Below are 25,938 nucleotides of genomic sequence, written 5' to 3'. Positions count from 1 at the left end.
CAGGCGAAGTGGGATGGGCCCGAAAACGTTTTGACCAATCGTGGGGGGCGATCGAAGCAATGGAATAGAAACAGTTTGGAATAGTTTTATGTTATAAGGCTCATGGTTACGCTTACTGTTTAACTCCTCCTCTCCCCTCCCTCGGTATACAGTAGTAAACTGTATGCCTAGCTGTAGCTCGTCAAGCTCCTCACTCTCCCTCCCCCCCCCCCCCCATCTTCATCTATGTCCGAACGAGACTCATTCGTTCCAACGTGACAGAATAGCTTCCATGCTTTCTCAAATTGAGCCGTTTCTCCCTTCTGTTCGATTCGACACTTGCTTCCTTCCTGGCAAAACACTCGATTGCAGTCGCGTCCAACTTACCCAATCCCTGTGTGCCTCACAAAGTCTAGTGGGCGATCCCTTGCCCAGACACGTTGAATAAGCTGCAAACAATGGGCATATGGATCGACGAGCGTTCGGACATCATTCACTGCACTTGTGGACACCCGGTTCGTTCGGGATACTTGTTTTTCATCGCAATGAGCGCCGCGCAAAGTGCTCCTTTGATGGTACGTTTGTTTTCTTTCGGCTGCTCATCGAAAGCAAGTGTTTTTCGCTGTGTAACCAAGTCTCAGGCTGTCGTTTTCATTTGTGTGCATGAATAAAAGAGCTGCGTCGAAGAAAGAAAAAGTGTCGCCATACGGAACGTGTATGATGAACGTTTCGATGGAGAACACTTCCTAAACCATGATTATAACTCTGCCTCCTTTTAAAACTCCATTAGGAAGGTTTAGCTTCTTTTTACAGAGGACAATTGCTGGCGATGTATTGTTTATGTAATTCGGTGTTGTGAAAATGGCCGCCCTGAATTGCACCTGGAAGACCAAAACGCGACGTTGAGAACAACTGAAAAGTGGGCTTTCTTGCATAGATTGTGTCCCTGCAGTGATGCACGCTTTACAGGCATCAAACCAGCATTTTGAGATCTATCTATCTATCTATCTATCTATCTATCTATCTATCTATCTATCTATCTATCTATCTATCTATCTATCAACCACCTGAAGTTAACGCTTTGGGTTCCTCGTCAGTTCTTGTTTTTGTTCAGCAATACAATGACATGACATCTGACGATAGCGATGCCTACAAATCCTTTCTTTACGGCACATTTTCCTTCGCGTCTCGTGTGCGCCACTCGTATAAGAATGCGCGCATCAACATCCCAATCCCTTGAATGTAGTCCATTCTTTTTTTTCTTCTATTTCAAACGACGTTCAACGGAATCACCGTGCACGCACGTAATCAGCGGCGTATCTAACGTCACAGGCAACAAAACCTAATTCGGCATCCGATTTAAGGAACGTTCCACGAAGAAGCTAAACGTAAAAAGAAAAAAAAAAGCATGAAACGTGGCTTACACAACGCTGTCGCAAAGGAATCCAGCCCCCGCCGCCTTCCCAAACTTCTCTCATTTGTTTTTTTTTTCTTCTTTCGGGAGCAGAGGCGGTATCATTGTCGGTGAATCATAAGAAACACACACGAGGCGGCTTTCTTCAAAATCGTCGAGATCCACATCGCTTGCCTGGAGCGAGCGAAAACGACTCTCCATTCTGTTCCGAGCGAAGACGGGAGACGCTGTTTCGTCGCCTGTCTTTTCTAGCGCCCATTCGAGCTCCTGTTCTTTCTGCTACGCAGCTCGAACGGCACCCTCGAGACCCTGCCTGATTCGTCTCTTCTTTTTTTTTTTGGCTTCGTATTATGCCATCACCAACCGCTGCTCATATTTCGTTTTTTTTCTTTTTCGCGTTAAAGTTCTTTTACTTTCGCCGTGAGGCCGTTGCCTCTTCCTAACGCACCACCATCTTCCTTATTTTTTTCACGTTGTAATCGCTGTTCGCTCGCTTTATTTCAGTATTTTTTTTCAGCTTGCAGTATTTTTTTATCACTCTTTACTCTGTTTACCACTTCATTTTCTTTTCTACATTTCTACTCGTCCTCAAATTTCTAAGACTATGATTTGCTTTATTTCTTCTCTCGCCATATATTCGGCTCCCCATTCCAGGCGCTTTTAAACCTTTCCCTGTGGACATTCCACATAAGGTGCCTCATATCTATCAGTCTTTGTGTCGGCCTACGGTGTATGCTGCATATTTTGTGTGTCACTGCTGTTGGTCTACGATAAAGATATTTGTATATATCTACCTATCGCTTTCTCTATCTCTGATATTCGCCTTCGCATCGCACTCGTTCGTGACTTAGCATACTCTGTTCTCCGCCATCCTTCATTCCACTGATGGCACCGCAAGCGGGAACGCTGATATTTTCTGACACTGTGGCTCGTAATACGAGAGGGTGCCGCTGCCGTAAACGCTGTTGCTCTACCTGAGTGCTCTGAGAACACGCAGGTAAATCAGTGGAAGGAACGCATGCAAGCTGTGTGCATGGAAACTATAGGAGCAAAGCAGAAACTAGTGCAGCCGAAACAACATCGCAGCAATAATTCGCGCAAGCCTTGTCACATGCTCTCCTCATTTATATATTTAGTTTCTCGTTGGACCAAGAAGCGTATTAGTTCTTTATGGGGAGACCTGCGAATCTAGGACGGTTTGCCTGGAGCCCTAGATCAATATGCTATGAAAAGAAAATGGGGCTGGTAGTGTTTGTGATGGGGTCGCTACAGGCATGCTTAGCCAAATAAAGAGACATAAGAGCGCGTCTGTCGGTTTTCAAAGACAGGCCTCGTGCGCAAAGGCATGCGAGAAAATCAAGCAAATGTGACACGTTTGTAAAACGTTAAGGCAAAAGCCAGATCGCATACGTGGCGCACTTTTGGTCTCAATTAAGATACGTTTACGAAGAATTGTGGACTGTCCAACGGAGCGCACGACAGAACTCACCGAAATCCGCGCACCTACTGATAGTGGGCCAGTGCCGTCAGCGCTTTCGCAGGGGGAGGGGCAGTATGGGAACGATGGAATGATGATGTGGAAGACGACGACGATGACGAACGCACGAGTGGTGGCACGAGCGCGTCTCTGTGACCACGTGACGTGTGCAGTCAGGCACGCACTAGGTACACCATTAGTGAGTCAGCATCGTGGAGCAGCCGTGGCTTCAGGGAAGCGCTCTCGTCTCGCGCCCTGGAGGCCTGGCCTCGTATCCCACCTAGACCGAAATGTACCAAATTTTCTTTTCAAAGCGGCTAATTTACTTTGTTTAGATGATCTTACTCTTTGCGGTGTCACACAGTCTTTTTTTCACGGTGCAGTTTCGCCAAGGACACCGCAAACATAGACACCTAAGGCTTTCGCCTTAAGAATCACAGGAGATACGTAGTATACTGTGCACCACAAGAAGCGACTCTCCTCGCACGCTTTCTCAGGCTTCTTAGAAGAGTTAGCGTAAGTACCAGAAATTAGATGAAAGAAACCTACTAGTACATTACAAACGTGGGTGATTACATTTTGTATTCTGTTATTATTTTCTCTTGTATTTTTTTTTCTGTTAAGGCCAAGGAAAAGAGAGAGTTTCAAGTCACCGAACGTGAACAGTATTATCGAAAGGCGTGCTTGAATTCTATAAACTTGAGTGGACAGAATACATCTGGAAAGCTTATTTTCTACGCCGTAATATTACAGTCTATTGCAGGCCGTAATATTCTTAGCCTCTGCGCCACCGCGGTGGCGCAGAGGCTCCGGCTTTCGACTAGAACACATGGTGGCACTTTAAGTTCCGCCGAGATGTACAACACATCTAAGTATTCGATCATACCAGTTCTGAAATTCTCTTCGGTTATAAGATGTCCACATGTCCACGCTGGAGACCCTCTGCGATGTTGATTGGCTGATTGATTAATTGATTGAATTAGTCTAACTATATACAGGTGGAACCTTCGATCGAGTGATTTCGACAAAATTTAATGTTTAGGGCACGCATTCTTTGATTTAGATTGGTCAATTGCAAGGTAATTTGAAATATGAAAATGAGTGAGTGAGTGAGTGAGTGAGTGAGTGAGTGAGTGAGTGAGTGAGTGAGTGAGTGAGTGAGTGAGTGAGTGAGTGAGTGAGTGAGTGAGTGAGTGAGTGAGTGAGTGAGTGAGTGAGTGAGTGAGTGAGTGAGTGAGTGAGTGAGTGAGTGAGTGAGGGAGGGAGGGAGGGAGGGAGGGAGGGAGTGCAAGGTTGCAGGCGTAAAGGAGCATTTCTTTCGGATGGCTTAGCTTTCTACATGAATTTCATAGAGAATACTGGCCGGCTGCTTCACTGTTGACCAAATTTACTCTCAAATAGATCCCGATATGATCAAAAGAATCAGTACGATCCATTCATTGGTAATGATAAATTTGTCCGCCGTGCGAAGACCGATACATTGCGGGGACAAACATTGTAAAAAGGAGAGAGAGAGTATCATTGTGTCCAACGATGTCAGCGAACAAGCAAAAAAAAAGAAAGAAAAGAATGTCGGCGCTTGTTTTGTGTCCGAAAAGAAAAGAAAAGAAAGAGAGGAGCAAGTGCGAAATGATGGCCCGAATCGGAACGCGGGCAGCGGGCCAAAAGTGGCTGCGAGAGACCAAGATGAAATGCGGTCGGGGTCGACGTGATGGCGGAAGCGGCGGAAACGGCATTGGATCCCGACGGAAGCAGCTGCAGCAGCAACAGCAGTTGTCAGAGACGGCGCCGTCTGGACGAAGCGTAACAAGAGGGCCGGGAGAAGAAAGAAAGCCACGGTGAAGGAAGCAAAAGTTGAGAAGTGCGAAACTGGGGAGAGAGAGAGAGGGGGGGGGAGGCGAGTTCCGCGTTCCTGGGCACGCCATTTCACGTCCCTATAGCTGTCGCCAGTCGGCCGCCCGGCGACCTCTCCGCGAACGTCGCAATCTAGTTGACGCCGAGGAGTTGGCTGCCTTCAAATCCGAGCTTGGCGTGCCAGTGACGGATAGAACTGGGCTTCCTTATGTCTGTCGACGTGTACCACTCCTTCTGTTCACCCCTTCCTCCCCCCTACGACTTCACACCATTTTGTGCCGTTTTTGTCTGAAGAAAGGCGAAGGCTAGATGTTGACCGGTGCGACCAAGGTACACGATAGAGCTTATGTTTCAGTGACGGGTAGACAGGATTGGAGTTGGATGCTGTGAACTACGTAAGATAATGGAAGCGTATAGGCTTGGGCTGGTTGGTAAGACATAGTTACACTGGAAGCATAGCGTGGGAAAGACGATCGACGAAGACTAGACAGGACAAGCGCTTGTCCTGTCTAGTCGTTGTCGACCATCCTTACCGCGCTATGCTTCCAGAGTAAGATAATAGCGGACACGCTCGCGCACACAGAGAACGTGACGAAGGACAATTGAAAACAAATTTAGGACGACATGGTCACCGGCATGGCCAAGTCCGTACCGCGTAAAGATTAATATAAAATTTGCTTTGCCAAAGAGAACTTTTTAATTCATATTGCATAGCACGAAGTGTGTACGGTGTGTTTTTATACATAAGGTAGCGGGGGAAAGGAAAGATTTATTCAAATGAAAATTGGAAAGGTCGGCCTGAGCTGGTGTAGTTTAGTCCCTATAGTGAAGGGAAAAGGGTGGGTATGTGAATAAACGTTTATACAAGACGATTATCAGCGCACAGACTGCTTGTTTGGGTACCTACAAGACCCATGCGGCTCTCCTCAGCAGGACTCAGAAGCTAGTCAGCTCCGTACAAGAAATAAGCAAACGACTTTGAGTTGAAGTATGCAAGGTATGGCAGCGCGTTTGATGTAGCGTTCCCAGCGTTCCCCTAGTCATTCGTCACTAGTGTGCCGTAGTGTCCCGATGCTAAAAACTCACGCGTCGCCGTCTCAATCGTCCGTGTTGTGACTCGAACTTATTGTCTTAAATAAATTACGAGCTTTACGTCCTGATACTGCACAATTGGTTATGGGGGACGCCGTATTGGGGGACTCTGGAATAATTTTGAGCACCTGGCGTTCATAATTTCGACAGCCTAGGGTTCATAACATTGAACGGTTGGGTACACGAGCGTTTCCGCATTCCGCCCGCATTATATTTCGACCGCCGTGGCCGGCATCGAAGCCGCGACCTCGTGTGCTCAGTAGCGCAACCGCATAGCAGCTAAACAGAGAACGATGGCTTCTCAGGCGTGTGAAGCCACTTTATCGCTCTTAGTAGCCGTCTGCAGAATCATTAAGTATTTCTGACAAGCCAAGCCCTTGTAACGATGTGGGATAGATCAATACGATTGCAAGTGTACACCATTTCTAGACGATACTTCGACCTTTGTGTCGCCGAGGGCGTGCTGCCCCGCATTCCAAGGTCGTTTCGCATTGACCAAAAATGCGTTCCAAGTCGTCGAAGCCGCACCTCACCATCCACTAGGCGCCTGGCTTTCTTCGAATCAAGCTCCCCCCCCTTTGTTCCCAGCCTTTTATCTTAACCATTTACTTTATGCCTTCACCATCGGTCGCGGTTCGCCGTCGCCACCGATCTGTCCACTGCAGCGCAGGTCGGAGCACGATGTCTCTGTCATTCCCTCTGTTCGTTTCTCTCTCTTTCTCTCTCTCTCTCTCTCTCTCTCTCTCTCTCTCTCTCTCTGCGCCCTACAAACTCCTTTCGGTCAGAGAGGGGAGCTTGCGAGAAGGGAGGCTGAGCGTGCCGAATACGATTGTACAGCGACATTGAATGGACGGTGCTAGGCTCTTCGCGCTTGTTCCTTTGGTTCGTCTCATTGATCGCTTGAGGAAGAATGAAAAATAGGAAACGCATTCGTTGGTGGTGAGTACAGCCGAGAAAGGTAGGCGTTGGGAGGAGAGACTGCGTGCGACGGTTTTGCACCGCTCGACCAGGATGCTAAGCAAAAAAGCGAAAAGAAAAGAAGAAGTAAAGATGGAGAGGAGCGGGATCGGACGAGGGCATCGCAAAAAGAGTGAAAGAGGCCTTGAGAGGCATGCTGGACACGGTCGTGGCGCGGCATTGGAAGGCCGATGCGGCGACGTCGCCAAGAATGTGTGTGTGTGCGTGTGTTTTCTGCTGCATTCGTCAGCCCTCGCGGAACCAGAACATGTAGTCGACATGTATAGTGACGGAAGAGGCGGAAGAGAGAGAGAGATAGCCGGAAGTACGCAAGCCGGTAGAAAGGCAAGCGAAAGCGGAAAGATGGAATTGCGGCAGCTCGTTTCCGGCGCCTTGGCCGCGGGAAGAAAAGACGCGGCCATGCCGATTGGGGAAGATAATGACGTTGTGTCCCTGTTCCAACCCCGTTGGCGACTGTGCTGTCGCTTCCGATAGTCCGGCTCTCCCAACACAAAAGAAAGACGTGGCTCCTGCTGCGAACGCGCTTATGGCATATATATACTCTGCTGATGCTTAGCGGGTTTGCAGGTCGTTGTTTAGCGCGCCTTCTTCGCCTGCTTTGCTCTCTTCTCCGTGAGGCAAAGATTTTTTTCTTTTGCAATTGCAGTCACGCTGTATGGTATGGTATGGTATGAAGAACTTTATTTAGGTCCTGAGGGATCAGTCTGGGACTGATGCGGGCCGCTCCCACTGACACGGGTGCGTTTTTCGCTGAGAAGCTCGCCTCCGGTGTTCACAGCTAAGTAGGCCGTCTAGGTGGACGAGTTCTTTGGGGCGGCACGTGGAAAAGCGTGACGCGTGAAGACGACGCCAGCGTCGACTTTTCGCCGTTGTATTGACGTTTCGATTAACTCCTTCGCGTCCGTGCAGCAGATGGAAATATATATAGTCCTGTAAAGCTTGCATGCGTCGGGAAAACTGCACCGTTCGCGGTGTTGCGCCTCCGTTATTGCGTGCTTCGCGGCACGTTTTTAGTAGGGTTAGTTTTCTCTTCTTTTCCATTCTTTATTCGCAACACCGTCTCCGGGTGTGTCTTAAGTAGTTCGTTTTCGTATGTCGACTGAAACGAAAATAAAACTGCGCTCGAGTATTACTTCGTCGAACTAGTTCGGTTTAAGCTCAAGCTCTCAAATCGTGCCGTAAGTGGCGTAGCTGAGCCGATGCGTCTTCGTACTTGAATCGGCCTTACAACGTGTTTGTCTCTGTCTCTCTGCGTATGCAGTCGGGGAGCAAAAGTACAGAGACAACAGCATCGGCAAGAAAGAAAATTTCATTTTCTTCCAGCACAGCTCTTGAAACTCAACGCATTGGTCGAACAGGCGCACTTGGGTTGTACCGCCTCATTTCAGCCTGCGTGCCTATGCTGCGATGAGGAAAAAAAATGATCTGTGGCATCTGTGATCTCAAGACTTTTGCTGGCAATTGTACTTGTAGTGCTTTATTAGTAATTCCTTAAATATTTCTGCACACGAAGCTCCCATAGCGCACCTGTCCTTTCTTTGTCAATAGCAAGTTGAAGAATGTGGTAAGCGAGTAGCCTTACCGGGGCACCCACGCGATTGGAGCGCCACGCTTGGCCTTGGAATGCCCGCGCATTCACCGTACAGAGTTTGTGTTCGTGTTCTGCTCGGCGGGCTGTGTATACTAAGGATGCAGTTTCCTTGATGCGTATTGTTTTCATTCACATAGCGCATTACGTGCGTAAGGAAGAATCGGTTGTGACGTTGCATTAGATTCTCAAACAGAAGTGGTCTGTTGAGGGCTTGAGAAACAGCGTAGCAACGGTACAGGATTTGGATCACGAGTTTGGTTTGAATGTTCTAAGCTGGCATAGTTGGTTCGAGCTCAACATCGAGAACAGCGCAGAAAACGGGACAAGGGAACGAATAGGATGGGACCCCGATTCCGAAAACGCTCTCCCGCTGGGAACGTTCGTAAGAGCAAGTTTTGACCAATCCCGACGCTGGATATACTGCTAATGCAGGTGGCCGGCCCACGCCAGAGAGGACGTACGAACAAAATATACTTTGTGAATTCAGATGCGCCGTGCTTTTCTTATATACGCTCATCCCTTCGTCCGCGCCGCTTGACATGTTGTGCGTAAAACTCTCAGAATGTTAAGATGTAATATGTATACCGTGCTGTTTGGTTGTTCTTTTTTTTTCCTTATATCTTCACGGTAGCAGCTTTCCTCTAGTTTCACTTTTTTTCATTAGCGCTACCTTCACCAAGCAGGATCGACATCATCGCGCGCTGTAAATAATTCCCGCTTTGTTTTCGCGCGTATTGCAATAACATATGACCTGTTTCACCAGTTACCTTTTTATTCGGAAAGAAAAATAGCGAGATAAAGGAAGCATGCTTCCTCTTTTGGTGCCCTCTTCCTCTTCTCCTTACCGTAAACCCCTCGGCGTCTTATTTCACGCGCAAGTTCACTCTAACAAGGCGCAGTCATTCCCTTCTCTGCGGCTTAATTCCGACAGAACGCTGGCGCTTTTTCATTTCCTTTCTTTTTCTTTATTTACTTCTCTCTGGCTTTTCCTCATTCTCTCGAGAACCGCTGAAGTATTCACGATCACCTCGCGTTGCAGCCGGCAATTTACTCGTATTTCCTCTTAGGTCCTTTTACGTCGTCTCAGACGATTCGACGTTGTTCCCCCCCGTCTTTATCTCGTCAAGGCCAGTTAGTGGAAACTGCTACTGAATAGTTTCTTCTCTCGCCTTAAAAGGGCGCTAGAGAACACGGCACATAGTACAGCAACAATTTTAATTCAAACCGTGCTGCCCTTTCATCCCCCCCCTTAAAGTGAGCAGCGAAGCATACGTATATTTGCTTCTTTTCCGTCATCTCGTGTGTCTCTATCATTTTGTTTAACATATGCACTCTTCTTTCGGGAAGATATTACAATCGGCATCGAAAGCTTACGGACCATGGCGTCTCACAAAACATTGAACGTACGAGTAGCTTGTGACCGAAGGCAGTGAAAGCGTACAACACCGTATTTTTCGAATGTACTACTACATTCTAGAGATTCGAAAAGCAGGCTGCCGTGCCTTGGCGGCCGAAATGTTCAGCTTTTCTTCAGAGTCTTCGGTCCGTAAACTTTTGGGGCCGACTGCTCATAGCGAGGCTTAGGGAATCTGAAAATGGGCACCGGGGGGAGGGAGGTGGGGGGTGTTAATACATAGATATGTGTAGCCAGAAAAAGGAATGCTGTCTCCTACTGCGTACGGAGAGTATTGTTGAAGCTACTGGCCGTCGTCAGGTAATCGTGGGGCCGATTTAATGAGGTGGATACTGTCCGCGAGCACGTAGGAACTCAAGCTTGGCAACGGCATTGTCCCCTCTATAACCGTTCCTAGAGGTCAGCACCTGTTGGCCAGCACAGCTGCTCAATGAATCGTACTCGCGTGTCTATACGGGCATGACAAGTTCGGCTTCTGAGGTTCTGAAGAGTCGACGCGCTGCCATCCCCCACCGCCTCCAGAACGCCGTGCAACGTAAAGGGAGCTGGAGAATCCCGGATTGCTCCCGGATCCGGAAATGCAATGCTGGTTTCACTCTCGAGCTACGTCTTTGTTCAGCGGCCGCTATAAGTTCTGTTATTCTTTCTTTTTCACTCCTTCCTTCCCAAACTCCGGCGCACGAGGTGTTTTAATCCCCGCGCAAAAGGAATGACTCGTGCACCACCCTCCCCCCTCATTCCACTCTCTCTCTCTCTTTCACCCGGAAGTACCGGCCTCGAGCACAGAAGTTTAGAAACGCAAAGACGAAGAGCATAAAGATCAAGGAAGAAGAGGAGTAGGATAAGAGGGACAACAAGGATCTGCGGCGCCGGAGTCTCGCGTACGCCGCTTACAGATACTGCAACTAACGCCGACACGCCAGGCGACCCCCTTTTCTTTTCTTTTTTTTTTATGGAGCCTGCTGCCTTCTAACCAGCAACCGGCGGCTGGCCTTGCTTCACTGCTCCCGGTAATTAGGGAGAGGGGGGGGACGAAGAAGCCTTCCCGCCTGCCTGCAGCACAAGGGAGCCGTTTGCCCGTGTCTCTTTTTCAACTCTCCGTCGCTTTCCCTAAATACGAGACGCGCCCGAGATACTCTGTTGCACGCACGTGCTGTTCGAGCCGGCGCCAACGCGTGTATTTTCTGTTACCGCTAATGCTGTCTATTCCTCCCCTTTCGCGGCTGCTATACTCTCTCTCTCTCTCTCACTCTCTCTCTCTCAGTCTCGTTACCGTTCGCGAACGGCTCGCGCATGGAACGCGGCTGGGGGATTTTGGGGAAAACCGGGATGTCGTTTGCCGCGCAGTCAGCCCCACAACCCTGTGGCATAGCAGTCAGCGGGAATGCGAATGAATTGCGAGCAGGAGTGGACACCAAGGTCTCATAATCGTATAATAAAGCAGTATTTCTTTAGAAGCTTGTTTAAAGTTAGCTGAGACACCATGTGCAGTATCGTCGGCTTTTCGGGCTCCCCTAAGTTTAACGGGATACAAACTACTGTCACAGAGAGCTCGTTATTTTAAGCACCGTCAACCTAACGAAAGGAAACCAGTGAGGATATACAAGAAGATTCGCTAGCGGCAGATCTTCGGAGCTGCTCGGCGGCTGCATCGCTGTTACCCCTACTCACTTTACCCGAAACTGCGACTTTTCTTAACCCATTTTGTTTTGTCTAGAATGGTCTAGCTACAATGCTTCGCACACGCGCTACACTGTGTAGCCCTCTCTGACGTCCACTATTGCTTTACAGCGCTCGAACACAGACGCCACCATTTCCTTGTTTGCTTTCAGTTTTTCTTTTCTTTCTTTGAAGGCGAATTGGCTTACAGGCGCCAATGAAAAAGTTCACAGTGCCGCGAATAAAGCCGCCTCGGGAACAATTCAGGGGCCGCCGCCGCCGCCGCAATGGCGACGTGCCAAGGCGGGATGGCGCGCCGGGAGGCACGGCGCTTTTTTTTTAATTTTTTTTTTACGGGGCATCAAGCTTAAGCGCGATTTTGATGACGCGCTGAGAAGCTCTCTCGGGATGTTTCGAGAAAAGGATATAAATGGAACCAATGCGCGCACTCATATAAACGGCGTCTCGTGGAATCCGCTGGACAGTGAACGGTTTGAGACCGCTGTATACTTCCAGCCGCGTGCGCCATGGCAACCGAAGCAGCACTGTGAGCGGGGGCACATGTTGGGGCTGTGTATTGTGCCGACATTGCCCAGTGTGGGCCCAACGTTGTCCAACGTCGGGCGTATACATTGGCCTGGAATATCTGTGCTGCTACGGAACGCTTGAGAAACAAAGCACGTTTATGTTTAGTCGACTTCTTTGTGTGCCGTTGCATAGGTAGAGGTAAAATAATTATATAATATAGAGCTGAAGGTCTGAGCTGTTGTGTTTTAGCCTGACACACAGCGTCCAGGTAACGGGGTCTATATCATATGGAGAAAGGGGAGGAGAAGAAGAAGATGACGACGATGATTATGATGATAATGTCAGAAAAGCAGAGCACCATCAATACAAAAGAGGAAATGAAAATTGGAAACAGAAACATTGGCATGTCCAATTCACTTTCTCTCAAAATGGTCACAATGGCCATCGTGGCAATACACGGGCTTATCGCCAAGAACCTAAAGGAAGAAGACTTCTTGAATGTGGCCAATTGTCGACGCGTGCCAAAGATCCGGCCAATTATCGCCTCTCTTGCGAGTATAGCACTCGCGAAGCACGCGGTTCATATTGTCTCCGCCACGGTTCACAGTTCTCGTTCTCCTGAAAACTGCAACGTGTTGGACATATGCAAATACAACGCCTTTGGCGTACCTTTTCCACTTCGCGCATGCTTCGCGCATTACTATATAGTCTGAAGTTGCAGGCATTGATGTGGCGAAGCGCGGACAATGCAAAGGCAGGTTTATTAGTATGCAATGATAAAAAAAATAAGCATGGAACACTTGTCTCGCATCATATATGTGACGTAACTGCCCGACGAATCGCTTGTGCAAACGCATTTGCCAGGGAAAACTCTATGCTATATGCTCTCTTCCTCTATGCTGGCGCCTTCTGGCTTAGTGACTATATAGAGTTCCGCTGTTGACCATGTGGTCTCGGGTTCTCTTTCCTGCCGCGGCGGCTGCATTTTGATGCCAGTGGAATGCAATAAATGCAGCCGATCCAACGAGTTGGCATCTGTATACAGCGAAGTATGAGCGCATAAAGAGTCGGAACAAGGGTTTGTGTTTATTCAATGTCTGCACAAAGTTACACGGAAGGCTTTATTCAGGCATAAAGGCTAATGCAATGCCGCCGCCGGTGCAGGCGATGCGAGAAGGCGAGCTTTCCGGTAATGCCAGCTTTCCGGTTCTTTCTTTTTCTTTCCCCCCACGGCCGGCGCCGCCGCTACCGTGAATGCGTGGAGGCAAGTGCCGTCTGGTAGTGGTGCAAGGAACGCAGCGGCGGTGATGTCGCGCGTGTCCTACGCTGTGATTGGTTGGCCTATTCGGCTACAGAAGAGCCACGTAGCACCCACGGTCATGAGAACCCGGCGAAGTTCGCAAAGCTTCGCTTTTGAAAGCGCACCTGCCATCGGGTGGACGGAGGCACCCCATTACGGCGTCCCACAGAGCCGACCTCGCAACTTCGCCACTTGAAATCCCAGAATCTGATTATTTGATTCTGAGCCTCTCGCACTGAGCCTCACGCACTCACATGAAAAGCGAATTGAGTAAGTGTTTTTCAATCACTCCAGTGTAGAGAAGGTGATTGCCGATTTTCAAAACATGCTTTATTTTATTGTAGCCCGCAAGAATATAGCACCTTTGTAGACCTGACGCTTCTGATGTACCTTATGTTCTATTTCGCAGGAGCGGCAGCTGCTTGAAGCCCTGGAGCAGAAGATCGAGGTCGAGGCCCAGAACGCAACCCTCGAGGAGGAAGTCGCCAGGCTACGGACGGTCAGTACAAGAGGGAGCGTTCATCGCAAGCGCACAAAGCGCTCTTTGAGCGAATGTACCCAGTGAGCTGAGATTCGAGGCCTTCTTCCCATGCGCTCTTGTATCCGTGTGCAGTTCTTTTTTGCAGAAAGAGGGGCGCTGTTAATAACCAATGGACGCGCCGGGACTTTCTGGTGGCTCTACTAACCGCGATTAGCCTTAAAATAACGCTAAATAGTAATCTTAGGTTAATCCTGAGCGGTTTATCAGTGTACTGAGCGTACTTGAGACGTATGTCAGTCTTTATGTGAGTGGATAATGTGAGTGGACACACACACACACACACACACACACACACACACACACACACACACACACACACACACACACACACACACACACACACACACACACACACACACACACACACGCACACACACACACACACACACACACACACACACACACACACACACACACACACACACACACACACACACACACACACACACACACACACACACACACACATACATACACACGCACACGCACACACACACACAAAGTAGGATGCAATTGAAGTTTTTGTATCAACTATTTGTGACGCCATGAGATTTCGAAAGCGTCTGTTCTGGACTATAGTCAATAGCTGATCGATAGACAGAAATTAGATTGCGTTCTTAAAAAAACCAAAGACTCGGGCTAGTGTGTTTCGAAAGCTATTTCTGAATAAAAGCTGTCCAAACAGGCGAGAGTAGTGATAAATCTGTGGTGCTGAGGTCTCGTGGCCAAATCCAATAATTTAACCGATGTCTCTCACTTCCTCCGCTGATTACTAACGCTTTGCCGCTAAATAAACGCCAAATCGAGTTTTTTTCTTACAATATACCTCACCCGACAAAACAAGCTTAGTGTCCATTTAAGCCCAGTATATTTCAGAGAGCCGCTTATATCTTTGGTGCATTGATGCGCATTAGAAATCCATCCTTTTTGTTGTCTAGTCGTTTCGCCGGGGCTTTAACGTACAGCCTGCAGCCCAGACGCGTACAACTATAAATAGCATTCCAATAGTTGTACCCCATCTCTTATGCCTCCCATGCGAAGGCTACTACATCCAATAGATTCATTGTGCAGTCTTTGGCGCTGTTCCTTGTTAACTGAGGTCCGTGCTTGGCCTTCTTTCACTCAACTCCATGAAAAGAAGTTGGTCGATAGAATCGTCACGAAACAGGAGCAACGCACAATGCACGGCGTCTTTCTCTGTGGCGCTTTTTTCGCACGCCAATTTGTTTTCATCCGATTTGCTTTGATTCGAATCGATTTGATTCGAAGTAGTTGATCTTGTGAATTTATAACGAATTTGAATGAGAGTTTGTACCAGAGTGATCGGAACCTTGTAATCGAATTTTAAACTTAAGTAACCTCCGACGCAAGCATCGGACGGTGACTCGCATGTAGCGTTGCTTGAGCAGCCCAATCAAAGGCTCTCTTCGTTTAAGTGACGTCACTTTTGCTTGCTTTCAAAACAAATAACATACCCTACATTGCGCGCTTTTCTATCCAATTGGCTGGCAAGAGGCGAGGAGCACGGTCAAGTGGATAGGGTTTGGATGGGGCCTAACCAGTGCAGTGAAAATAGATAACCGGATGAAGAGGGTGGTGCCGGCGTCTGCGATTGGTCCGCTTCCCCCTACTTAGCTTGCAGTGGCTGGTCGACAATCGCGGTGGCGTGCAACGGAAGATTAACAATGCCGCTATGACAGCAAAGAACAGTTGGCAGAGCGATGTCGTAAACGTGCCGAAAGGGCTGCATAACGCTGTACGGCCACACAAAAATTGTTATTATGCAAAAATAAACCCATGCTCTCCGGCAGGTGCGAGTAGCCAGTGCCTGAGCAATCGGTGGGCAACCATCTTCTATTCCTTTCGGAGCGAGGCAGTCTCCGGCTATTCGGAAAAAAATATGTTTTGTTCGGCATATTAATGAATCTTTAACGCGTAGATGTCACTTTGACGCGGTGGCTTCTCGTGGTTTTGTGACGTCGCGTGTCAGACAGGTGATGTGGACGCAGTCTGAGAGGGCGAAAAGGCGTCGAATCAGAAATAATTATTTTTCTTTTGTTCGGTGTAAGCTTACGTAATCAGTGTGGACACGTCATATCAGATGGGGAGCTATCGCGCTTTTCCTGACGTCGCGTGACAGACAGGCAAAGAGGGGGTAGCCCGAAATTTTTTTGAGCAATCAAGGAGGGCTGATTGCAGAATTGGAATAAAAAAGTTTGGAATATTTTTACTTTACAGCACCCCTTGTTCACCCTTATGTCTCGCCATGGAGAGTGCACTTCACGAAAAAATAAGAAAACGATACTATTTATGATAAAAGATTAGAATATATATTAATTAACAAATTCACAGCAAATTAATCAATTAATTTTAATAAGTAGGAAAGTATTGTGATTATTATTTAGCATTTGGTCTGCTCAATTATCCACAACTTGCCGTAACCTAGCGTAGCGTATCAAAAACGTCACTTTAGCTTATATGCCTCAAGTTTCCTGTGCTTGAATAGCAGTAATCAGGTATCAGACTCGGCGTACCACATATGATGCGTTGGCATCGCAAGGTTAAAGCATTAATCGATTAATGGGATGTTTAATAGACCAGTTGTCCAGTCCTAAGGAGAACTGCGACCGTATTACTGCAATGATCTCATTCCAGCTCCTTTTCCCGTTCCGTCGTTGACCTGACAGGAGCTTACCTCGCCTGCTTTATCGCCCGAATCGCTCAGTCCCTAGTGATTATGTTAGCAATGAATGGCAAACCGTCATCATCATCAGCCTGGTTACGCCCACTGCAGGGCAAAGGCGTCTCCCATACTTCTCCAACAACCCCGGTCATGTACTAATTGTGGCCGTGTCGTCCCTGCAAACTTCTTAATCTCACCCGCCCACCTAACTTTCTGCCGCCCCCTCTACGCTTCCCTTCCCTTGGAATCCAGTCCGTAACCCTTAATGACCATCGGTTATCTTCCCTCCTCATTACATGTCCTGCCCATGCCCGTTTCTTTTTCTTGATTTCAACTAAGATGTCATTAACTCGCGTTTGTTCCCTCACCCAATCTGCTCTTTTCTTATCCCTTAACGTTACACCTATCATTCTTCTTTCCATGGCAAACCTTACATAAGCGTTGTTCGACATAACGGGTACATCTTCTGGCTGGTTAGAAAAGCCGCCGTTTCCGCAGTCGGGGGAGCCTGCGAAGCGCCGGGAGGTCGCAATACATAGGCAAGAGCTAGCGGCCACCGCCCATCTCAACGTCCGGCTAGCGAAGGCGTCGCAGCATACCTGCGCGCATTTCCCCCGAGAATTTTAATATTCCTAATCGAGTTCGCGATGCAGCCGCGGCGTAAAATGGAGAGCTGGGCATGCCTTCCATTGTTACACGGCCAAGGCTTATACCTCGACTCGCGCAGTTGGTTGCTTTTCACATTCCTGCTTGGAACGAACCTTCGTTGCGCGGTAGTTCTTGGTTCGTTTATACTTTGTTAGTCTTTTACTGCAGTCTATGCGCTGCAGTTTGTGTATTCTCTAAACACATGCTTCAAGCGTCCCAGATGCCAGCGTGAGCGAGGCGTTCTTATTCAGTCTGAAAGTTCGGCTTCGCTCTCTCTCTCTCTCTCTCAGAATATTGTTGCTCTTGGCAACGCTCGCACTCTCTCCCTCTCTCTCTCCGTCAGAATATCCTTGCTCTTGGCAACGCTCGCACACACTCTCTCTCTCTCTCGCTCGCTCCATTTTTGTTCTTGGCAGCGCATACATTTCGGCTCCCGCCTCTTCAAGGATGTCTGGGTAATAACACATTTGACAGCGACTGTATGCATTCAGGGGAAGAAAAGGAAATAATTAAAATCTGTCTCGCTGGGCGTAGCGCCTTCCTTTCTCGTCGTTTTTTTTTTTCGTGCATAGACTACTGCAGCGGGCAACGTCGACTCGCCCAACGCGTTCCCTCGCTTGCATCACGCTTGCGATGTAGGCCTGCGAAAGTTGAATACAAAAGCTCGCACAACGCCCTCGCCGCCGTCTTGGCTCAGACACCTTTTTCGCAACCGCTCTCTGGCGTGTGCGCCTATACATACGCAACGCCATGTTCATATTTTCTCAACGTCTACACAACGTGGAAAGTGATTGCCTTTCCATGTTATATATATATATATATATATATATATAGTGGTGTTCTCAAAATATTTTGCTGTCATTCCTGGAAGGAAGGAAGGAAAAAGTGGAGAAGGAAAGGTAGGGAGGTTAACCAGTTTGGCTTAACCGGTTTGCTACCCTACACATGGGAGAGGGATGGGGGAGATTAAAGATGGGGAAGGGGGAGAGGGAGAGAGAGCACATAGCACCTGTCATTCCTGGGGTTTAATATTGCGCTACAGAGGGCGAACACCGCGGATGCAACGTCTTCCTTTCTCCTTTCTTTTCTGTTTTCATGTCATTTGATGTCATGGCAACATTTAGACGTTCTTCGAGATCATTCCAGAAGTTGCGCGCTCTGCAGTTGATGTTTGCGCTTCGAGACAAACTCGAGGCAAAGTGCGAAGCGCTCGACTGTTGCATTGCCTGCTCTGTTTCTATGTCCTTATTTGTTTTTGGTTTTTTCGTGAATAAAGGTAAAATCAGACATCCACCCGTTCGTAGGAATTGCTACAAAGGAAACCCAAACGGGGTATGGAAGGCGTCTCGTCTTTGACATCTGTACAGACTACGCAATGACTGTGCAACAGCTCTCAAATAAGAACGCCGCTCCTGAGGTTTTTCTTTTCGCTTTCTTCGTCTCTCTAGTAAGGCGCAGTCATTAGGTATCGATCTGAAACGATCTTTAAGTAACGTTGTAATCGACGTAAGAATCGCATGCGATGTCTCACCCTTCTTATGTGTTCAATCAGGGCTTCTTGTATCACCATTGACAAAGAAAGCATGCACGACAATTAGCAAGTTAGCGACCTTTTGAATGATTTCATCTCTGTAGCGTGTTTGACCAATACCGCCTTCCATACCCAAAACTACAGAGCCTTGCGTCGGCTAATAAGGTTGCGAATTCACAAACCTAAACCGCTTAGATTCGATTTGTTAAACTTGCCTGGCGCATTGGGTATTCTGAATGCAGGCTCTTGTGAAATTTTATCTGCACAATTTCTAGGCTCTCTGGAGACGTACAAAATATTTCTCTCTGTTCGCTGCGTATATCTAACAGACGCCACATCAAACAACACCTTGATCGAGCATGCGCGAACGTGAGCCTATATAATTTTACTGCTAAGAGGCAACTCGGTGAAGTTTCATTATTCACGTAACGTACGGAAGGCTCATTGGGTTTTGAGAATATTTAAACTATTTTCATTGGCAGGAAAATTAGGTTTACATACATACATACATACATACATACATACATACATACATACATACATACATACATACATACATACATGCATACATACATACATACATACGTACATACATACATACATACATACATACATACATACATACATACATACATACATACATACATACATACATACATACATACATACATACATACGTACATACGTACGTACGTACATACATACATACATACATACATACATACATACATACATACATACATACATACATACATACATACATACATACATACATACATACATACATACATACATACATACATACATACATACATACATACATACATACATACATACATACATACATACATACATACATACATACATACATACATACATACATACATACATACATACATACATACATACATACATACATGCATACATACATACATACATACATACATACATACATACATACATACATACATACATACATACATACATACATACATACATACATACATACATACATACATACATACACACACGTGCACACACAAAATAGTAGGTATACAGTCTATTGTTTATTTGGCGGAGGGTCGGCAAATGAGTGGGCCCGTCTACTCCTTTATCCCAGCCTTGCGCCGCCGCTTCCTGTATTGAAGGCGATCTCCGGCGGGTGCAACGTTTGGGCGAGCCGAGATGGCTGGTTGCTGCATGTGCGCTGACCTCGCGCGCTCCTTGTGCTGACGGTCACGTAATCCCGAGTTCCGGAGACGCGTTAAAGGCAGAGGCAGCATATAGGATGGGCCCCTCGGTTTGCGCTCTTCATCACGCCAGCGTTATGACACCGTGTGGTAGCGATCATCTAGTCAGATCGGTTCGTTCTTGCCCCTGGGGCGCGTGACACCACGCTTGCGAACCTAATTAGTAAGCGAATGTCTGCTGCAAGTATACGGCTGATAAAGCTACGAATCTTACTTCGTGCAGACGTGTAATACTTTGCTAATCGCTACCAATCCTCCTCCTTTCGGGCAAAACTGCGATTTCTTTTTAAATTCTTAAATATAAGACACGCGCCTTGTACATAGAGTTCATGAATGTAGCATTCCCCCTGTTTCTGGAGTAAAATTTAATTATACAACTTGGTGTATCTGCGGAGCAATACTGGTAACACCTTCAGGGTCCTGTATATTAGCAAGCTGTTGCTAGTTCGTATTCTACGCTTTGCCTTTAAAATTTTTTGTCTTTCTCCATATGCTTTCTCCTCCAATTTGCATCGTTTCTCCTCAATTTGCACGGTGTACCAAAGCAGCAGGCACCATTAGCTATAAGACTGCAAATACATGAACCTTCATACTCCCGGCTAAGTTTCCCTGTTGCTCCCCTACCTTTTTTTAAAGAAAATGCAGTTTTATACATTGATACACAAAAATAAAAGTAACGTCTGCGTACTTCGTCACACACTGTAGACATGAATACCTCGAAAGCGGTGTTATCCCGAGAATTCGTTCGAAGTATACACGCCTCGCCGACTCACCGACTACGGTTCGTAAGTTACAATACGAGGCGTAAAGCAATGAGTCAATAACTCAATTTCTAAGTTGTGTTACTTTGCCAATTGCGCATTTCGACTCCTTGAGCAAGTAATGTCCGCCTGTTCGAGTAATTCAGGTCAGTGACTAGAATTGTGCTGACCCCGCTTGGCGATAGTTAAAAATTTTCGTAAAAAGAAAAAGACTGGCTTGAAGTTCCAGCACTAGCTCCTCCTGGTGGTATTAGGTTTGTACAGCCTGCTTTGAACTAGTGATTAGACTCCTGTGAAGCAGAATCTTTGTTTATAAGTAACAGTGCAATGTATGAATAGAATTTATTGATAGCAAAGACAGAGAGGTCGACCTGAGCTAGTGCGCTCTAGTAGTGCGTTTCTCACGGACCGAATGCGAAAAACTGGGTGAAAAACGTAAGCACCGTTAACTTTATAGATATCCAATGGCGCACTTAGATACTGATGGTCGTGACGTCTCGACAGGTATCGCGCTCGCGTGCTTTTTGGGTGACAGCACACTTTCATCAGTCGCGTACCTCGTAGCTCTACTGCGATTTCGTGCACGATGTGACGCTGTCGGGTATGCTCAACACACCTCGAGTTTTACAGTGGAGTTGTTAGAACCTCACTGAGTTTCTCTTCACGTGCGCAGCTTCGCCGAGCTGGGGGAGAGATAGCTGAGAGAGAGTGAAAGCAGAGTATGAAAATAGCATTACACAGCATAGCGATGCGGCGAGGGTGGGTGCAGCGCATCGGAGGGTAAGAAGTGGCGTGCACAAGAGCGAGCAATGCGGATGCCCGGATGCGTGCTCTCTCCTCTGGCGCGCGAGGAGGAGGAGGAGAAACATTTATTTAAAAAAAAATAATGGACAAGCAGGTGTCTTCCTGCTTGTGCGGGAGGCGCCCTTAGTGCAGGGCTCCTGCGGCTCTTGCTGTCTCCCGGGCCTGCCGCACCAGTTGCTGCTGGTTACGAGCATCCGAACTAGTTAGCACGGCCTCCCACTGCTCGGGTGTGGGGTTGGGTGAAGCAGGGGCGTAAGGCGAGGTAGGACGGGCGTTCTTCTCCGGCGGCAGTTAGGGTGCCCCGTTGTCCTCCTCGCCTGCCGCTCCGTACAGAGTGGGGACAACCGCGGCGTCTACGACGGCGTTGGCTACGGCGTCCGCCTTTGGACGCCGTAGGGACGCGTTGCCGGCCCTCGTGTGTCTTGCGTGAGGTTTGGCACTACTTTATTGGCCTCTGGTGGTCTCTGGTATTTGCGCTAGCAGAGCCGCGCATATCTTCTTTTAGATACCTCCAAAGTTGGTGAAGTCAAGCGTTCCACCTTTTCTTGGCAAGAACTAGTGGTCATCTTGGTTTTGTGGTTGAAAGGTTATGCGACGCCTTGTGATATTTTTTTTGTATTCTCTTGTGCCTTCCTGCGGTGTCTTAAAGAAGAAACGAAAGTTTGCGGCGTCACTTCCTTTTTTTTCGATTTTCACTTTTTGCCTCGTACATCTTTTTTTTCTCTTTCTGTGTGTGACGCTGTGTTATCCTTCTCTCAGCATGCCTTCCTAGGACCCCCAGGTGAGCCCCTTTTTTTGCGGCAGTGATAGCTGCGCGCACCTCTTTGCGTTTCTGGCATTTTCTTTTTCTAGCGTAATCAGGCCGAATGCTTTCTTTAATATAGCCGGTTTCGCACGTGCCTTGGCAGAAGTAAACGTGCGGCACCAAGAAACTTCTGGTGCCGTGTTCCGGCAGCTTACTGCACCGACAGAAAAAAAAATGAATGTTTGGAGGTTGGCGCAACGTTGGAGGCACCTCTTTCTATTGTTTCAATGGAAGAAGAATGCGTGTCATGCCTCAAGCACGGACACGTGTAATCATTCAAGTAATAAATGACGAAAACGATTCGTTACCTTGTCGTTAGCTGCAGAGAAAAACTGTTGAAAATATGCAGACAGCGGCTCGCTGTTTCCTCTCTTATCTGGTGTGCAAAATGCCGGAAGCTTGCAACATGCAGGGCCTTTTATTCCAAAACAGCAAAAAAATAAAAATAAAATAAAATAAATAAAAGCGATCGTGCGAGAATACACTAGACGAAAAAGATTTGCCAGGTATGATTAAAACGTGTCCAGTTGGGGTTGTTGGAAATAGTACTCCTTCGGCTACTATATTTCCACTTATATGAAATATAATCACTTCCTTTAAAAAAATCTACAAAAATTTGCAGGAGGTCCGTTTTGACATCCGAAGAAAAAGGAGCTTGTCTTTTTTTCTTTCTCGAAGCTGCGCCGTGCTCATATCTTCGTTTTTGTTTTTTCAGCTGTCCTGGCGATTTTAAAAGAGTTTGAATTCGATCGTTTCGTTTTACTGGCGAACGATTTTTTTCCATTGCATCTGCATACGCACACTCGCGGCTCCGGACCGTTATCGACAAATATGTAGCACATGATCAATAAATGTATGCACTCCACGCGAGAACCGCGCGTTCAGAACTCGACTTTCTGCGTTGTCGTGCGCCACGACTGAGTATGTTGACGCCTTCGATGGAGCACGTGTGTGCTCCATCGGGACAAGATTGACGTGCCGTATCAATGTGCGTATCGTATGCATGCGTACGTCTACATGAACGTGGTGTAAAAGTTAGTTAGTTAGTTAGTTAGTTAGTTAGTTAGTTAGTTAGTTAGTTAGTTAGTTAGTTAGTTAGTTAGTTAGTTAGTTAGTTAGTTAGTTAGTTAGTTAGTTAGTTAGTTAGTTAGTTAGTTAAATGTATTATGGCGCAGAATCGCAGTGCAAAAGTCCACGTCTGGGCGTTTGGGTCACAAAACCAACAATAGTCATTTTAACACTGTTGTTCTGCACTTTCCACGGCACACATTCGTCGCACGCGCACGCGCCGAGGCGAAGGAACTGTCGCAACGCATTCAGCTTGTTTTGTTGTTGTTACTTTGTCTTGTAGCTGCGTTTGTTCTGTTGTCTCATCATTTTGCTCAACCCAGCCGCGTTGCTCCACACGTATAGTCGGATACAACTTTAGAAAAAAAGGGGGCGTTTACTCCTCCGAGGCGGATGCGCACCAGCATCCACCAATGGGTGCGCACTCTGGACCGACGTCATGCGCCGGACGGCCGGTGACTTCGCCGCTTCGGTCATCTGGGCGGGGCCTCCCCTCTTTTCTAAAGTTGTATCCGACTATAGAGGAGTGCAGTTCTGTGCAGTGACGCGTCGCGTCGTCGTCCCCGCAGGCGGAGACGGAGCTGCGCGTGCGCTCGGCTGAGCTGGAGGCCGCCCGGGGCGAGGCGTCCGCCCTGGAGGCCCTGGTGGGCCACCTGCGACAGGCGGCCGAGCAGCGCCGCCTGCTCGAGAGGCAGCACGCGCAGGCGCTGCACGAGGTGCGGGCCGCGAAGGCGGCCGCCGCGGCCGCCAAGGGCTCGGCCGAGGCGGCGCACCTGCTCACCATACAGACGCTCGAGTCCAGGGTACGGTGCAGTGTGCTGCTCTTTTTTCTTTTTATGTATGTGTACTCTTCGCCGACGACGAGGCGAGCGATGATGTAAGGGCTGGGACACCCACAACAGAGGTTTCGTTTTTTTTGTTGTTGTTTTTGTTTGTTTGTTTGTTTGTTTGTTTGTTTGTTTGTTTGTTTGTTGTTGTTGTTGTTGTTGTTGTTGTTGTTACACGAAGCGTGCGCGCGTCACTGTGTACCTTATGGCAGCGTTTCTCAAAGTGCGGGTCGGGACCCTCAATTGGGTCGCGACCCATTTCGTCTGAGGGTCGTGGAGGATCCAACTACTATCCTTGGGCACCCTGCATGCAGGACCAGATGAATTTTTAGTCCCCGGTGTGCATACGCTTTCGGCGCTGTTTTTATGTTTTTATTATGCAGACTGCAATGCTAGTCTTATACCTCAAGATAGACGGCGAAACGGCAAGCCAAACGGCGATCTAAACCTTCAGTTGCCACAAAGATAACTTTGCCGAACACGGCCTCCCAACCGCACAGCCAGTTTTGTCGTGCCGAAACTGTAGAATCGGGGTTCAGCAGGTACGGTTGCATAAAGAAAGCTAATCCATCCTCCTCAATAAAATACACGAAAAAAAACATTCACAAGTGTTTTGACAGCACTCAGCTGTGCTACATATCCTAATTAAATTGAAATGCAAATGCACTTGCGCCATTAAAGAAAGAAAAAGTAAATTTTCAGAGGACTTAATATACGAGTAACGGTATGTGTGTATGGGGGGGGGGGGGGGGGAGGTACCACCGTAGCTTTGGTGCTAGTAAGAGAGGCCACGTACGTATTGGAAAAGTTTGAAAAGCGCTGCTTCATAGCTTGTACACTTTGGTTGCGACTTCAGCGCCGGTTCTGTTTCCACGTTCCGCTTCACACTGCTTCTTCACGCTACCTGCATCGGTAGAAAGAAAAAGAAATAACCACAGCATGCGGTGAACTCATAACCGAGGTTTTTGCGGAATCAGAGTCGTGGCCCCGAGAGTTCCGACCCGCAGATCCCGCGCATGGCTGGAGCGAGCCTCTCGTGTCGCTTCCAGCCGCTATACGCGCCTGCTGTGCGGAGCAGCTCGCGCTACTGGCTCCCTCGCGGTTCACTTTATCTTATTTTTATTCGTGCCAAGTGCACACACCTCGTGCTAAATGAAACCGTATTTCTGGGTGCAGCTCCCGTCCTATCGTTTCTTCTGCGCATTGTGTGGGCGTCTTCCTCTAGTGGCGTTGTCTTCACCATATCAGTCAAGTGCACCGATTCGCCCAGTTGTCAGTCCTCAGGTGCTACGTGCTACGAGACAATGAACAAACCGCAGAGGGTCGTGCGTTCGTGAAATTTTAGTACGGTTATAGCGAGAGGAACGAAGGAAACCGAGGCGCTCAATTTCTTTTCACCGACGGCGCACGGACTAATAGAAATCGAAGACGGGGGAAGGCCGACCTGCGGGAAGTAGCTGTTCCGTCGATTCGCGTTTGCCTTCCCCCCTTTTTTTTGCTACATTAGTTTAAATAAAGAACACAATGTTAGTCTATTTTCTTTATTTATTTGGTGGGTGTTGGCTTGATTTGGTTAAGACTGTTCTTATGGACTTCTCCAACTTCCTTTTTCACAAGTCTCCGAGCAGTTGCTCACCGAGCAACGAGAACTTTTCGAACCATGTGCTGGGACCACTGCGTAGAGAACTAATTTCTCAGAAGGCGCAGGGACACCTAAAAACGGGACATAGAGAA

General features: G+C 47.8%; 1 protein-coding gene across 4 annotated transcripts in view; it reads left to right on the top strand.

The window, feature by feature from the left end:
- Rbp (RIM-binding protein) overlaps positions 1-25,938 on the top strand; it is a 471,200-nt gene that overhangs the window by 343,744 nt on the left and 101,518 nt on the right. For all 4 annotated transcript variants that reach the window (XM_065430255.2, XM_065430253.2, XM_065430254.2 and 1 more), the window contains exons 7-8: positions 13,696-13,785; positions 23,947-24,180. In XM_065430255.2, the coding sequence (XP_065286327.1) occupies positions 13,696-13,785; positions 23,947-24,180 (324 nt within the window). The remainder of the gene's footprint in view (positions 1-13,695; positions 13,786-23,946; positions 24,181-25,938) is intronic.

This window comes from Dermacentor albipictus, chromosome 2 (genome assembly GCF_038994185.2).
Source record: "Dermacentor albipictus isolate Rhodes 1998 colony chromosome 2, USDA_Dalb.pri_finalv2, whole genome shotgun sequence".
Taxonomy (NCBI): domain Eukaryota; kingdom Metazoa; phylum Arthropoda; class Arachnida; order Ixodida; family Ixodidae; genus Dermacentor; species Dermacentor albipictus.
Note: the sequence above shows the minus strand (reverse complement) of the source record. Positions and strands in the feature narration are given on the sequence as shown.